The 14,950-nt window shown below is 35.8% G+C and overlaps 1 protein-coding gene across 1 annotated transcript in view; it reads left to right on the top strand.

The window, feature by feature from the left end:
* PPIP5K2 (diphosphoinositol pentakisphosphate kinase 2) overlaps nucleotides 1–13,929 on the top strand; it is a 466,186-nt gene extending 452,257 nt beyond the window's left edge. The window contains 1 exon segment of the mRNA XM_053701522.1: nucleotides 13,533–13,929. Coding sequence (XP_053557497.1) covers nucleotides 13,533–13,675 — 143 coding nt within the window. The 3' untranslated portion in view covers nucleotides 13,676–13,929.
* Nucleotides 13,930–14,950: the final 1,021 nt, after the last annotated feature.

Here is a 14,950-nt window from a genome sequence, read left to right on the forward strand (position 1 = left end):
ATATTTCAGTAATTACATTGCTCTTTATTATTCCTGAGTCCTTTTAATATTTGTTATGTAACTTTTAAACTGTGTAAAAAAAAAAACTGCAAATATGTAAAGTTTCTGTTGTGTAAGCTAACCCAAAGTGCAAATACAGCTGTCCAAAGGTAGTAGCATCACTAATCTGTAAAAGCACTTTGCTTCTATAACAGTATATAACAATATGCATGCTATAAGATGGTGGTACCCAGTCTAGAGATGCAGAACTTTACCAACAGGTACAGGAGAAAAAAACACATGCATGTTGAGTAGTGACCATGTTACAGAAGTTGTAACCAGGAATTAGACGGGAAAGGGTATTGCCCTTTTTGATGTACTCTTGACAGTCATGGTGGCTCCTCAGGGGAGATCTCCATTCTCCAAGTCCCTTCTTTCATGAGGACCTCAGGACTCTAGCTTGGTGGAAAATGGACAATCTTATCTAATAAATGTTTTTTGAAAAGTTGATTAAAACTTTGATTCATTTTTTTTTTTTTTTTGTCATGAGACATATAACAGGGGGAGGGGTAGTAACAATAACAAAAATAAAACAATAAAGTAGTTTAAACCTAGGTATAAGTTAAATAACCCTATACAGTAAAGCGCTAAAAGAGCACGGGTCATAGAATGTAAATTTATTATAAATTTTATCTTTTCTAAATGGTTGCCATAGGAGGAATTCCATCTTTTTTTTTGGATTTATTTCCCCTATTTTTGATGAAAAAAATGTTGGTTATATGTAGTGTGGTCCCTTTTGTTGTGTATTTTTTTTTTTTTTTTCTTCTCTCTCTTCTTCCTCCTTTTTCTCTCGTCCCCTCTCCCCCTCAGGTTACATTCACTATGCAATATACAATGCAGATGGAAATAGAAATTAATGTCTAAGAGAACTATACGTTTAATATCTCAGAACGTAAAAGGACTTAACAGTCCACAGAAAAGAAGCTTGGCATTGAATAGTTTACATAAAGAGAAGGGAGATATAATATTTATTCAAGAATCTCATTTCTCTAATAACAACACGCCAAATTTTACAAATAGGTACTACCCAAAGATATATCAGAGCACCAATCAGAGGAAGAGAAAAGGAGTAGGTATAGTGATACACAAAGGGAATTTGTGTTAGAGTGTAGGTGGCGCTAGAAGTAAATCAAGCAGTGGGTTAATAAACTAATTGTCTAAGCCTATTTCATTCAGCCTCCAACAATGGGTTTCGAATATAATATAAGTCTGGCTAATACCGTTTAGCAAACTAGGTAGTGCAGAAGGGAAATAAATTTCTAAAACTAGTTTCTAAAATCTCATAACAAATTTATTCAAAAAAATTCAAAGCATAAAAATCAACACACACAGTCATACATGTGGCCCATGCTAATCATCCAATCACCTTTCAAAAATCACAATGTCACAATATGTTCAATTAAAACAGTGAAAATACAACAGCATAAAATCACTTTGTGTATACAAATAATTATGGCGATAAAAGTGTTAAGGCAATCAGGCTTAGAAAATATAGGCAATATAAAGTCTCTTATATTGATCCTTCCTCGATATAAGATTTTGCTTAGTCCATGGATATACTACTATAGCAATCAGGATCAGGTAACAGCTGTCTCAAATTGATTAGGGCAAAGCCCGGTAGTTCAAGCCGCTCTTAAAATGTGACCAGTAATAGAAGTGATTCCGCAATTACTTTTGTGTATTTTCGGCTCTCACTTTTTTTGTAAAAAAAGTTACATCTACACCGGAGGAGAAGCAGGTGAGAGTGTCTGTGCAGCTATCAGTTCCCCCTGCTGAGTTACTTCTACACCGGACCACGGCAGTCCGTTGGGGGGTTTTTCCAAATAGACTTACTTTTTAACATAACAAACTGCTGTTCCAACTGTGAATCTTTTTACAAAAAAAGTGAGAGCCGAAAATACACAAAAGTAATTGCGGAATCACTTCTATTACTGGTCACATTTTAAGAGCAGCTTGAACTACCGGGCTTTGCCCTAATCAATTTGAGACAGCTGTTACCTGATCCTGATTGCCATAGTAGTATATCCATGGACTAAGCAAAATCTTATATCGAGGAAGGATCAATATAAGAGACTTTATATTGCCTATATTTTCTAAGCCTGATTGCCTTAACACTTTTATCGCCATAATTATTTGTATACACAAAGTGATTTTATGCTGTTGTATTTTCACTGTTTTAATTGAACATATTGTGACATTGTGATTTTTGAAAGGTGATTGGATGATTAGCATGGGCCACATGTATGACTGTGTGTGTTGATTTTTATGCTTTGAATTCTTTTGAATAAATTTGTTATGAGATTTTAGAAACTAGTTTTAGAAATTTATTTCCCTTCTGCACTACCTAGTTTGCTAAACGGTATTAGCCAGACTTATATTATATTCGAAACCCATTGTTGGAGGCTGAATGAAATAGGCTTAGACAATTAGTTTATTAACCCACTGCTTGATTTACTTCTAGCGCCACCTACACTCTAACACAAATTCCCTTTAACCAAAACTACCTAGGAAGGAGGTAGTATAAGAGGTTGGCTACGTGGGTTGAGTCCAGTGATACACAAAGACATACCCTTTCAACTTATTCAAGAGGAAAAGGATGAGGAGGGGAGATTTGTTTGTTTAGTAGGGTTGTTATACAATAGACCAGTAACCTTAGTGAACATATATGCACCAAACAGAGGTCAGATGTTATTTTTCAAAAAAATATGTAATCAAATATTAGACCTACAAAAAGGTACGCTAATCTTAGGCGGTGATTTTAATATTCCATTAGAACCCAAAATAGACTGCTCAAAATCTAGAAGTAATATATCAAAATATATTATAAAAACAATTAAAGTTAACCTTTTATCTCTTTCTTTGCTAGACGTATGGAGGACTCTCCATCCATCTTTAACTGATTTTACCTTTTACTCAGCACCACAAAAATCCTATACACGGATTGATTATTTTCTAATAGATCAGAAGAGTTATATATTAGTTAAAAGCGCCAAAATCCACAACATTACCTGGTCGGACCACTCAATGTTATCAATGGATCTGGAGTGGCCAGATAAACCAATAACATCATACCAGTGGAGACTAGACAATAATCTTTTAAAGGACACCCAAATAAAACAAGCTTTTGAAAACTCCATTGAGACATACTTTATTATAAATAGCCCCGCAGATACCTCTTTATGTACATGGTGGGAGGCGCACAAGGCTGTAATAAGGGGGGAATTTATAAAACATAAAGCGAGAATAAATAAGAACTCGAGAGAGCACTATAATAATCTCTTGGACTCTCTTTCTAAGATAGAACATAAACATAAAAAAGACCCCTACAACAGTCAATTAATTGAAGTCCTTAAGGAGGCTAGAGAAAAATTAAATAACTATTTGATAAAAGGGGCTCAACGTAGAGCGATACAACAGCTTTGCCCTGATCTCAAATTGATTAGGGCAAAGCCCGGTAGTTCAAGCCGCTCTTAAAATGTGACCAGTAATAGAAGTGATTCCGCAATTACTTTTGTGTATTTTCGGCTCTCACTTTTTTTGTAAAAAAAGTTACATCTACACCGGAGGAGAAGCAGGTGAGAGTGTCTGTGCAGCTATCAGTTCCCCCTGCTGAGTTACTTCTACACCGGACCACGGCAGTCCGTTGGGGGTTTTTTCCAAATAGACTTACTTTTTAACATAACAAACTGCTGTTCCAACTGTGAATCTTTTTACAAAAAAAGTGAGAGCCGAAAATACACAAAAGTAATTGCGGAATCACTTCTATTACTGGTCACATTTTAAGAGCGGCTTGAACTACCGGGCTTTGCCCTAATCAATTTGAGACAGCTGTTACCTGATCCTGATTGCCATAGTAGTATATCCATGGACTAAGCAAAATCTTATATCGAGGAAGGATCAATATAAGAGACTTTATATTGCCTATATTTTCTAAGCCTGATTGCCTTAACACTTTTATCGCCATAATTATTTGTATACACAAAGTGATTTTATGCTGTTGTATTTTCACTGTTTTAATTGAACATATTATGACATTGTGATTTTTGAAAGGTGATTGGATGATTAGCATGGGCCACATGTATGACTGTGTGTGTTGATTTTTATGCTTTGAATTCTTTTGAATAAATTTGTTATGAGATTTTAGAAACTAGTTTTAGAAATTTATTTCCCTTCTGCACTACCTACTTTGCTAAACGGTATTAGCCAGACTTATATTATATTCGAAACCCATTGTTGGAGGCTGAATGAAATAGGCTTAGACAATTAGTTTATTAACCCACTGCTTGATTTACTTCTAGCGCCACCTACACTCTAACACAAATTCCCTTTAACCAAAACTACCTAGGAAGGAGGTAGTATAAGAGGTTGGCTACGTGGGTTGAGTCCAGCGCTCCACTTCACACTGTTTCATACAATAGTGATACACAAAGACATACCCTTTCAACTTATTCAAGAGGAAAAGGATGAGGAGGGGAGATTTGTTTGTTTAGTAGGGTTGTTATACAATAGACCAGTAACCTTAGTGAACATATATGCACCAAACAGAGGTCAGAAGTTATTTTTCAAAAAAATATGTAATCAAATATTAGACCTACAAAAAGGTACGCTAATCTTAGGTGGTGATTTTAATATTCCATTAGAACCCAAAATAGACTGCTCAAAATCTAGAAGTAATATATCAAAATATATTATAAAAACAATTAAAGTTAACCTTTTATCTCTTTCTTTGCTAGACGTATGGAGGACTCTCCATCCATCTTTAAGTGATTTTACCTTTTACTCAGCACCACAAAAATCCTATACACGGATTGATTATTTTCTAATAGATCAGAAGAGTTATATATTAGTTAAAAGCGCCAAAATCCACAACATTACCTGGTCGGACCACTCAATGTTATCAATGGATCTGGAGTGGCCAGATAAACCAATAACATCATACCAGTGGAGACTAGACAATAATCTTTTAAAGGACACCCAAATAAAACAAGCTATTGAAAACTCCACTGAGACATACTTTATTATAAATAGCCCCGCAGATACCTCTTTATGTACATGGTGGGAGGCGCACAAGGCTGTAATAAGGGGGGAATTTATAAAACATAAAGCGAGAATAAATAAGAACTCGAGAGAGCACTATAATAATCTTTTGGACTCTCTTTCTAAAATAGAACATAAACATAAAAAAGACCCCTACAACAGTCAATTAATTGAAGTCCTTAAGGAGGCTAGAGAAAAATTAAATAACTATTTGATAAAAGGGGCTCAACGTAGAGCGATACAACTTAAAAAAGTATTTTTTAATGGTGGTAATAAGGCGGGAAAACTTCTGGCAAGGGCAATTAAAAAAAGGTCATTACAAACATACATCCTCAAAATAAAAGACAAACAGGGTAATTATAAGGTAGGCAGCCAAGATATCGCTAAAGAATTTCAGATATACTACCAACAGTTATATAATTTGGATAACCAAAAGAAACCTGAAAACTTTTTAGAGGATAAAATAAAATATATAAAGGAGGTAAAAACTCCTGTATTAACAGAAACTCAAAAAGAAATGTTAGATGAGCCTTTTTCCCTACAGGAGATAAAGCAGATAATTCAAAACCTGGTTATAGGGAAAAGCCCTGGGCCGGACGGTTTCAGTGCAAGCTATTATAAGACATTTTCTGACCTATTAGCCCCTAAACTATGGGAATTTTTTAATTCTCTTAGTCAGGATTCGGCGTTCTCAAAAGAAATGCTAGAAGCAAGGATAATAGTATTACCTAAACCGGATAAAGATCCTAGTGAACCTGCAAACTACAGACCGATCTCGCTGTTGAATAACAATGTGAAAATTTATGCTAAACTAATATCTAACAGAATAAATAAGTTGCTACCGGAAATTATAAATAGAGACCAGGTCGGGTTTGTGCCAAGAAGAGAAGCTAGAGATAATACTATTAAAGCATTGCATTTAATAAAATATGCTAAAATACATAAAATACCATCAGTAATATTATTTTTAGATGCTGAGAAGGCATTCGACCGGCTAGATTGGTCTTTTTTGCAGTTGACACTTGAAAAATTCGGTTTTGGGGAAAACATTAGACAACGCATTTCTTATCTATACAAATTTCCTTCTGCCAAAGTGAAAATCAATGGCATACTCTCTGAACCAATTGAAATTTCCAATGGCATGAGACAAGGGTGCCCTTTATCACCCCTGTTATTTGTTCTATCCGTGGAAATATTAGCAATAAAAATCCTTATGGATAGTAATATTAAAGGCATTAAAATAAGGGATCAAGAATATAAAGTAACATTATATGCAGATGATGTATTATTAACATTAACCGAGCCGGAGAGGTCTATTATAAAATTAGAACACCTACTCCAAGAGTATGGGATGTACTCAAATTTCTCAATTAATAAAAATAAATCGGAAGCATTCAAGATTTCGTTATCAGAGAGGGCTTATCAAGAATGTAAAACACACAGTGCATATATCTGGAAAGAAACCTCATTAAAATATCTAGGAGTATATTTAACAACCAGTGATAGCAAGCTCTTTTCTTAAAATTACACTAAACTATTTACAAACCTACAAATAGATTTAAAAAATTGGGCAACAAAGACATTGTCATGGGTAGGCCGTATACATACAGTAAAAATGAATATTCTTCCTCGCATTTTATATTTATTTCAGACAATTCCCATAAACATCCCATACATGTACTGCATTAACCTTCAAAAAATAATAAACTCATTTATCTGGAAACAAACAAAGCCGAGAATTAAAAGATCAATATTATATATGGGTAGGAAATTAGGTGGTATGGGGGTACCAAACATTCAAAACTATTATAGAGCAATAACATTGCAAAGAATTTTAGATTGGCATATTAACGATAAAAATAATGCATGGATATTGCTAGAAAATAATTTGGTATCCCATCAGCCACTGAAAGATTTTATTTGGACTGTAGTAGAAAGTAAACCAATAGGTATTAAACAATTTCCAATAATTAATCATACCTTTTAATAATTGGTTCAAAATAATAAAAGACTGTTAACATATCAACAATCATTATGTTAACATATCAACAATCCCTTCCCCTCTATTACCAATAACAACGAATATAGAATTTCAAGGGGGGCATATTCCTAGGTATCAGAACCAACAAACACAACAAGACCTTATACTATTAATCCAATTTTTGGAAAATGGTAGACTTAAGCCCCAAGGAGAAATAATGAATTTAGCTAAAGGCAGATATGGTAACTGGTTTAAATATTTACAACTGCATAACTTTTTGGAACATCATCCAGAAAGAGCAAAATTAACTAGACAACTAACGAATTTTGAAAAAATCTGTCTCACAGAGTCTCCTATTAAAAGTACTATCTCATTTAGTTATAAACTACTTATGGCCACAGAGGAGAGTATAAAACACGGATATGTACTAAAATGGGAAATGGAAACAGGGATTCAATTAGAAGAAACAGAATGGCTAAAAATATATAAAAATACAGCTAGCTCCTCTTCATCTTCTAACATACAAGAATTCAATTATAAAATCCTTACCAGATGGTACTTAACCCCGGCTAGATTGCATAGTATCTACCCAAACGCTTCCAACCAATGTGGGAGGGGATGTGGGAAGATAGGTAGTATGCAACATTGGTGGGACTGCCCCCTGATTAGAAATATTTGGGAAGAAATTTTGGGGTGTATCCAAAGGATAAGTGGGATAAAAGAGTTCCAGTTAGATATCTATACAACCCTACTAAACAAACCTATCAAAGGTATTTGTAGAATAAGAGCTAAATTAATAATTTATATATTAAATGGTATAAAAGCTATAATAGCCAGAAATTGGAAAAAAACTTATGTTCCTAAGAAAAAAATAGTTATCGATAGAATTAATGAACTCTTGATACTCGAAGAATACGAATATCTAAAAACTAAAAAGGAGCATATATTTCAGATGATTCGTTTTTATTGGGAAGAATATATGAATAGACTAGAAGAAGGGTAAAGGATAGGGGCCTGGAGGGAGGGGAGTCTGATTTTCCTTTTCCTTTTTTTTTTTTTTTTTTTTTTTTTGTTGTTGTGGGACACACACCGGTATAGATATAAGAGGAACAAACGAGCTTTATATCATGTTTACGATTATATACTAAGTTTGTTCATGTTCAGGTGTAAATGTTGTATGTTATTGTAATGGATTGTTGTGTATAATAAAGAAAATTTAAATAAAAAAAAAAAAAAAACCCTTGATTCAAGCTAGAAAATCTTTTTCCAGACGCTTCTATCGTAAAATGTGAAAGACATTTTAGGACGTTGTGCAGAGGAAGGATACTGTTGAAAATCCTTCCAGATTCCTATAATCCTGGTGTTTAAGGATAGTTTGGAGAAGGGCTTGTCAGCCAGGTCTGCCCTGTAAGTTCTGTATTACATTAATATTGCAGATTCCTGATATTCAGCTTTTGTGCAGGCATTTATTAGATTTAAATCTGTTATTCCTCCAGTAACTCCTCTTTCAAGTCTTAAAGTGATGGTAAACAAAGCTGAAGATCTAACACATGCATGGGTTGAAACAGAGAGGCTTCAAGCACCCTCAGAACCAAGTTAAAGTACTGGTAAACAAAACCTATATTGAAGTGAATAGTGAAATTGTTTTTGGTGAGGGGGGGGAGTATTTTGGCATCTTTACTTTACAGCCAAATCATGCTTGAAATTTTTAAAAATCGTTTGTAGTTTATAAGAAGCTGCCCCCACTATTGCCGTCCCACTTAGACAAATACTTTTTTTTTCTTCAGGCAGTGATGTATTCACCACTCATCCAATGTTTGTGCAAGCCATAGGACAAGAATCTGATTAGTCTAAGGGGGGCAGCAGTAGTGGGGATGAGTCTAATAATCTACTGACCATTTTTAACACTTTCAGGCACAATTTGGCTATAAAGGTACCAATATACCTTTTTTCCAACAATGATTTCATTATTCATTTCAATATACAGGGAGTGCAGAATTATTAGGCAAATGAGTATTTTGACCACATCATCCTCTTTATGCATGTTGTCTTAGTCCAAGCTGTATAGGCTTGAAAGCCTACTACCAATTAAGCATATTAGGTGATGTGCATCTCTGTAATGAGAAGGGGTGTGGTCTAATGACATCAACACCCTATATCAGGTGTGCATAATTATTAGGCAACTTCCTTTCCTTTGGCAAAATGGGTCAAAAGAAGGACTTGACAGGCTCAGAAAAGTCAAAAATAGTGAGATATCTTGCAGAGGGATGCAGCACTCTTAAAATTGCAAAGCTTCTGAAGCGTGATCATCGAACAATCAAGCGTTTCATTCAAAATAGTCAACAGGGTCGCAAGAAGCGTGTGGAAAAACCAAGGCGCAAAATAACTGCCCATGAACTGAGAAAAGTCAAGCGTGCAGCTGCCAAGATGCCACTTGCCACCAGTTTGGCCATATTTCAGAGCTGCAACATCACTGAGTATTGCACACCTTGTGCTTTTGGGCACTCCAGAGACATGGCCAAGGTAAGAAAGGCTGAAAGACGACCACAACTGAACAAGACACACAAGCTGAAACGTCAAGACTGGGCCAAGAAATATCTCAAGACTGATTTTTCTAAGGTTTTATGGACTGATGAAATGAGAGTGAATCTTGATGGGCCAGATGGATGGGCCCGTGGCTGGATTGGTAAAGGGCAGAGAGCTCCAGTCCGACTCAGACGCCAGCAAGGTGGAGGTGGAGTACTGGTTTGGGCTGGTATCATCAAAGATGAGCTTGTGGGGCCTTTTCGGGTTGAGGATGGAGTCAAGCTCAACTCCCAGTCCTACTGCCAGTTTCTGGAAGACACCTTCATCAAGCAGTGGTACAGGAAGAAGTCTGCATCCTTCAAGAAAAACATGATTTTCATGCAGGACAATGCTCCATCACACACGTCCAAGTACTCCACAGCGTGGCTGGCAAGAATGGGTATAAAAGAAGAAAATCTAATGACATGGCCTCCTTGTTCACCTGATCTGAACCCCATTGAGAACCTGTGGTCCATCATCAAATGTGAGATTTACAAGGAGGGAAAACAGTACACCTCTCTGAACAGTGTCTGGGAGGCTGTGGTTGCTGCTGCACGCAATGTTGATGGTGAACAGATCAAAACACTGACAGAATCCATGGATGGCAGGCTTTTGAGTGTCCTTGCAAAGAAAGGTGGCTATATTGGTCACTGATTTGTTTTTGTTTTGTTTTTGAATGTCAGAAATGTATATTTGTGAATGTTGAGATGTTATATTGGTTTCACTGGTAAAAATAAATAATTGAAATGGGTATATATTTGTTTTTTGTTAAGTTGCCTAATAATTATGCACAGTAATAGTCACCTGCACACACAGATATCCCCCTAAAATAGCTATAACTAAAAACAAACTAAAAACTACTTCCAAAACTATTCAGCTTTGATATTAATTAGTTTTTTGGGTTCATTGAGAACATGGTTGTTGTTCAATAATAAAATTAATCCTCAAAAATACAACTTGCCTAATAATTCTGCACTCCCTGTAGACTTTGTTTACCAGTATTAAACAATATTTAAAGCCTTTTGTTTCAATGTGTTAGATCTTCAGCCTTTGTCTTAAAAAGTTATCTTTGCGTTAGCCATTTCTTCTGCTAGAAGTGTATCTTTCTGCTCTGTCTTGCAAGGCTCTTTACTAGTCTTCCATCAAAGTAATACTTTTTTGAGAATCAGTTATTCCTTTCTTCCTAAGGTGGTATTGACAGATACCGTTGAAGGGACATTATTGTTACATACCAGAGAAGCATCATGCAGCTGGTCCCACATCTATAAGCTTGTAAGAAGTACATGAAACATTTAAATATTCATTGTTTGTTAGGAGCTGAAAATGGCCGCCAAGCTCCACCCACCTATTGCGTGTATATTTTGGTATGTTAAGTTTCTCCAATCACAATTGACTCTTAAATAAGTTTCCCTACTCACACATGCTGATTTGTGCATTTGCAGTTTCAAGTAACTAACCGAAAAATATTTAATGTGCACTGCTAAACTGTCATACAAAAAAAACAGCTAGACAAGAAGAAAGCTGTGGGTGGCATTTGGCAGCCATTTTTGACTGCTTAACAAACAGTGATTATTTAAACATTTCATATATTTCTTACAAGCTTATAGATGTTGAACCCGGTGCAAGAAATTGTAGTTCCTTCCTTGTGTGCAATTGCTAAGAATTCTAAGGAGCGGTGGGCATCTTTGCATCCTTGATGGCGCAAGAGTTATCAAAATGTATGTGGAAGAGACTGAGGACCTGATGATCTAAAGATCTAAGTAGTTTTGTCAGTATGACAAGGTTTCTTTAAGAGTTTTTTTAATGCAAATTTGGGGTTGAGAAATGTTTATTTAGCTATGCTGAGGTCTGGATGTGAAGGAGAGACTCCTACATTACAATATAAGGTCTAAAAAAAAATCCCACAGATTTTGTGTGATTTCTCTCTATCCCGGCGAGTTTTTGATGATCAGGTCCTAAGTCTTTTAGACTTTCTTCTGCCTTGTTTGTCCATATTCTGGATATCACAGGGGTCACAAGGCTGCTGCAGTTACCTTGGCTGCTTGGATTAAGACCTTTATTAAAAGGGCAGTCTAGTCAAAATTAAACTTTAATGATTCAGATAGGGCATGCAATTTTAAACAACTATTTTCACATTTGCTTTGTTCTTTGGTATTCTTTGTTGAAAGCTAAACCTAGTTAGGCTCATATGCTAATTTCTAAGCCCTTGAAGGCTGCCTCTTATCTCAGTGCATTTTGACAGTTTTTCACAGCTAGACAGTGCCAGTTTGTGTGACATAGATAACATTGTGCTCACTTCCGTGGAGTTATTTATGAGTCAGAACTGAATTAAGTGGGCAGTCTGCAGAGGCTTAGATACAAGGTAATCAAAGAGGTAAAAAGTATATTAATATAACCGTGTTGGTTATGCAAAACTGGGTAATGGTTTATAAAGGGATAATCTATCTTTTTAAACAATACAAATTCTGGAGTACACTGTCCCTTTAAGAAAGTTCTACTTAATTGCAGGGAAACATATAAGTGCTCATTCCATTAGAGCAGTGCCTATTTCTTGGGCTTTCATTAATAAGGCTTGACTGGATCAAGTCTGTAAAGCAGTTACTTGGTCTTCTTAACAAACCTTTGCTAAATTCTACCATGTTGATGTGTATGCTTCTTCTGAGGCTGCTATTGGCAGGAAAGTACAGTGGCTGTTCAGCATGATCTGTAACATGTCTGTCTTGCCTTTTCCCTACTAGACCTGTGCCAGCAGTTTTGTTTACTGCCGAATGCAGAAGAAGGGGGGCACTTGTGACGTTCTGATCTTTTTGTAGCCGGATTTATTCTTGTGCAAGTTAAACACACTAAGATCAGTGCAAATCCAGATCTTAGTGTGTTGCTCTTTCACAAGAATAAATCCGGCAAAAAAAAAAAAGCTGAATGCTGCGAGCAGCACCCCCATTCTTCCTCGTTCTGCATTTAACGAAACTACTAAATGCATACGTTTATATTCCCCTGTCCTATTTCATGGTGGTCTCACTGCTTGTGTATTCGATCCTACATGTGATGATCTTGTGAACTCTAACCATATTGTAAAAGGAAAACAAAATTGAACCATGATTTCTTTCATTATGAGAACGCAAGCCCTGTCCTTATTTTATACAGTTGGTGGATGGAAACAAATGTTTGCACTTTATTTGCCTGTTGCATTTCTAGTTTTCTTCCCTGATTGACCATATGTTTAATTGAATTAACTGAGGGATTACTGGGAGTGTGAGCAAAACTCTGGATGTAAATCCAGATTATATGGACTCTCACCATCATAAAACAATTTATCAGGTAAGCATAAATGTTGTTTTTTCCAACCAGTACTGGATCATTTTCTACCTGTTTGAAGTTGGGTGGCCATTTGGGTCCCAATCATTCAGGCTCCACTGTTGAAGTTCCTTGTTACCCCCTGGATATCCCAGAGTGTATCATCATCATACAAATATATATATTTAGGGGGATTATGGAAAGGATTCATCCATATACGCCTTGCTAGGCTCAGTGGTTTGCGACAGCGTGGGGAATGGAAGCTGCTTAAAAGTAGGAGTGTGGTGTTTGGGGACTATGGATTGGTAATGGTACCACAAAAAGGCATATGGCATCATTTATCATGTAGCATATTGATCTTGAGGTATTTCCCTGTTTGTCAGTGTTACTTTGATTTCAGAAAATATTTTTTTTTTTTTTATTATATTTTTGGTTTTAGAATTAGATTTAAGCCCAACGCTGACGGGAACATTTGATTAATCATGGTAGTAACTTAAATGTTAGCGTCATTAGTAAAAGGTTAAAAATGACTTCTTAATAAATTAATTTGCTATATATACCATTTCATTGATCATAATGCAATTAACATTAATTTATATATATTTTTTTAATCCAGAGAACACAGGGCCATTAAGCATGATTTCATATCTGAATGAGTCCTTGACTTCAATGGAGAGAGAACCTAGTGTCACCACAGAAAAGACGGATATTTCACAGGAAAATGACTCTACTCACGCCAAAAACAAGCTGGATTCTTAATTTTTGCTTTATTTTTATTTTTTTATGTTAAATTACAGAATGTTTTCAGTAGATAGTGCAATCTGTATCAAGGCTACACATTTTTTTACATTACTGCTGTTCAGTTTGTATATACAGAAATAAAGAAATTATTTTGTGTTTACAATGTAAATATATTTTAACCTTTAAGCCTAATGAATGCTACAAAAGTAATATCTGCTTTATTACATCAATTCAAACTGTATAATAAATTATTATATACATTTCCAAAACAACATTTTTTTTGTTTTTTTTTTTAAATGGGGTTTAAAGGAGCTGCACTTGAAGGGATATAATGATTTAAAGGGACAGTCAAGTCCAAAATAAAGTTCCATGAATCAAATAGGGCATGCAATTTTAAACATCTTTCCATTTTACTTTTATCACCAATTTTGTTTTGTTCTCTTGGTATTCTTAGTTGAAAGCTAAACCTAGGTAGGCTCATATGCTAATTTCTTAGACCTTGAAGGCCGCCCCTAATCTGAATGCATTTTGAACGTTTTTCACCACTAGAGGGCATTTTCTCATGTGTGTCAGATAACATTGAGCTAACGCATGTAGTTACCTAGGAGTAAGCACTGATTGGCTAAAATGCAAGTCTGTCAAAAGAACTGAAATAAGGGAGCAGTTTGCAGAGGCATAGATACAAGGTAATTACAGTGGTAAAACATGTATTATTATAACTGTGTTGGTTATGCAAAACTGGGGAATGGGTAATAAAAGGATTATCTATTTTTCTTTCTAATGACATGGTGGGTCCACTGGATCATCAATTACTGTTGGGAATATCACTCCTGGCCAGCAGGAGGAGGCAAAGAGCACCACAGCAAAGCTGTTAAGTATCACTTCCCTTCCCACAAGCCCCAGTCATTCTCTATGCCTCTAGTGCAAGGAGGTGGTGAAGTAATTGGGTGTCTGCTAAAAGATTCTTCTATCAAGATTGTTTTGACGCCAGGGCAAGATTGCTCTGATCTTCCATCACAAGTTGGGTATAGCTGTACTCCATATTAGTCTCTTCAGGAGGGCTGTGGAAGCTTTTAAGCAGTTGGAAACATGTGAGGTGGGCCTCACTGCGTTTTCCTAACATTTTGCTGCCCTATGTCATAATACCAGAGTAGGCTTACTCTGTTCGTTCTTTTTCTTTCATGTAATTAGCAAGAGTCCATGAGCTAGTGACGTATGGGATATACATTCCTACCAGGAGGGGCAAAGTTTCCCAAACCTCAAAATGCCTATAAATACACCCCTCGCCACACC

Source organism: Bombina bombina, chromosome 2 (genome assembly GCF_027579735.1).
Source record: "Bombina bombina isolate aBomBom1 chromosome 2, aBomBom1.pri, whole genome shotgun sequence".
Lineage (NCBI taxonomy): Eukaryota > Metazoa > Chordata > Amphibia > Anura > Bombinatoridae > Bombina > Bombina bombina.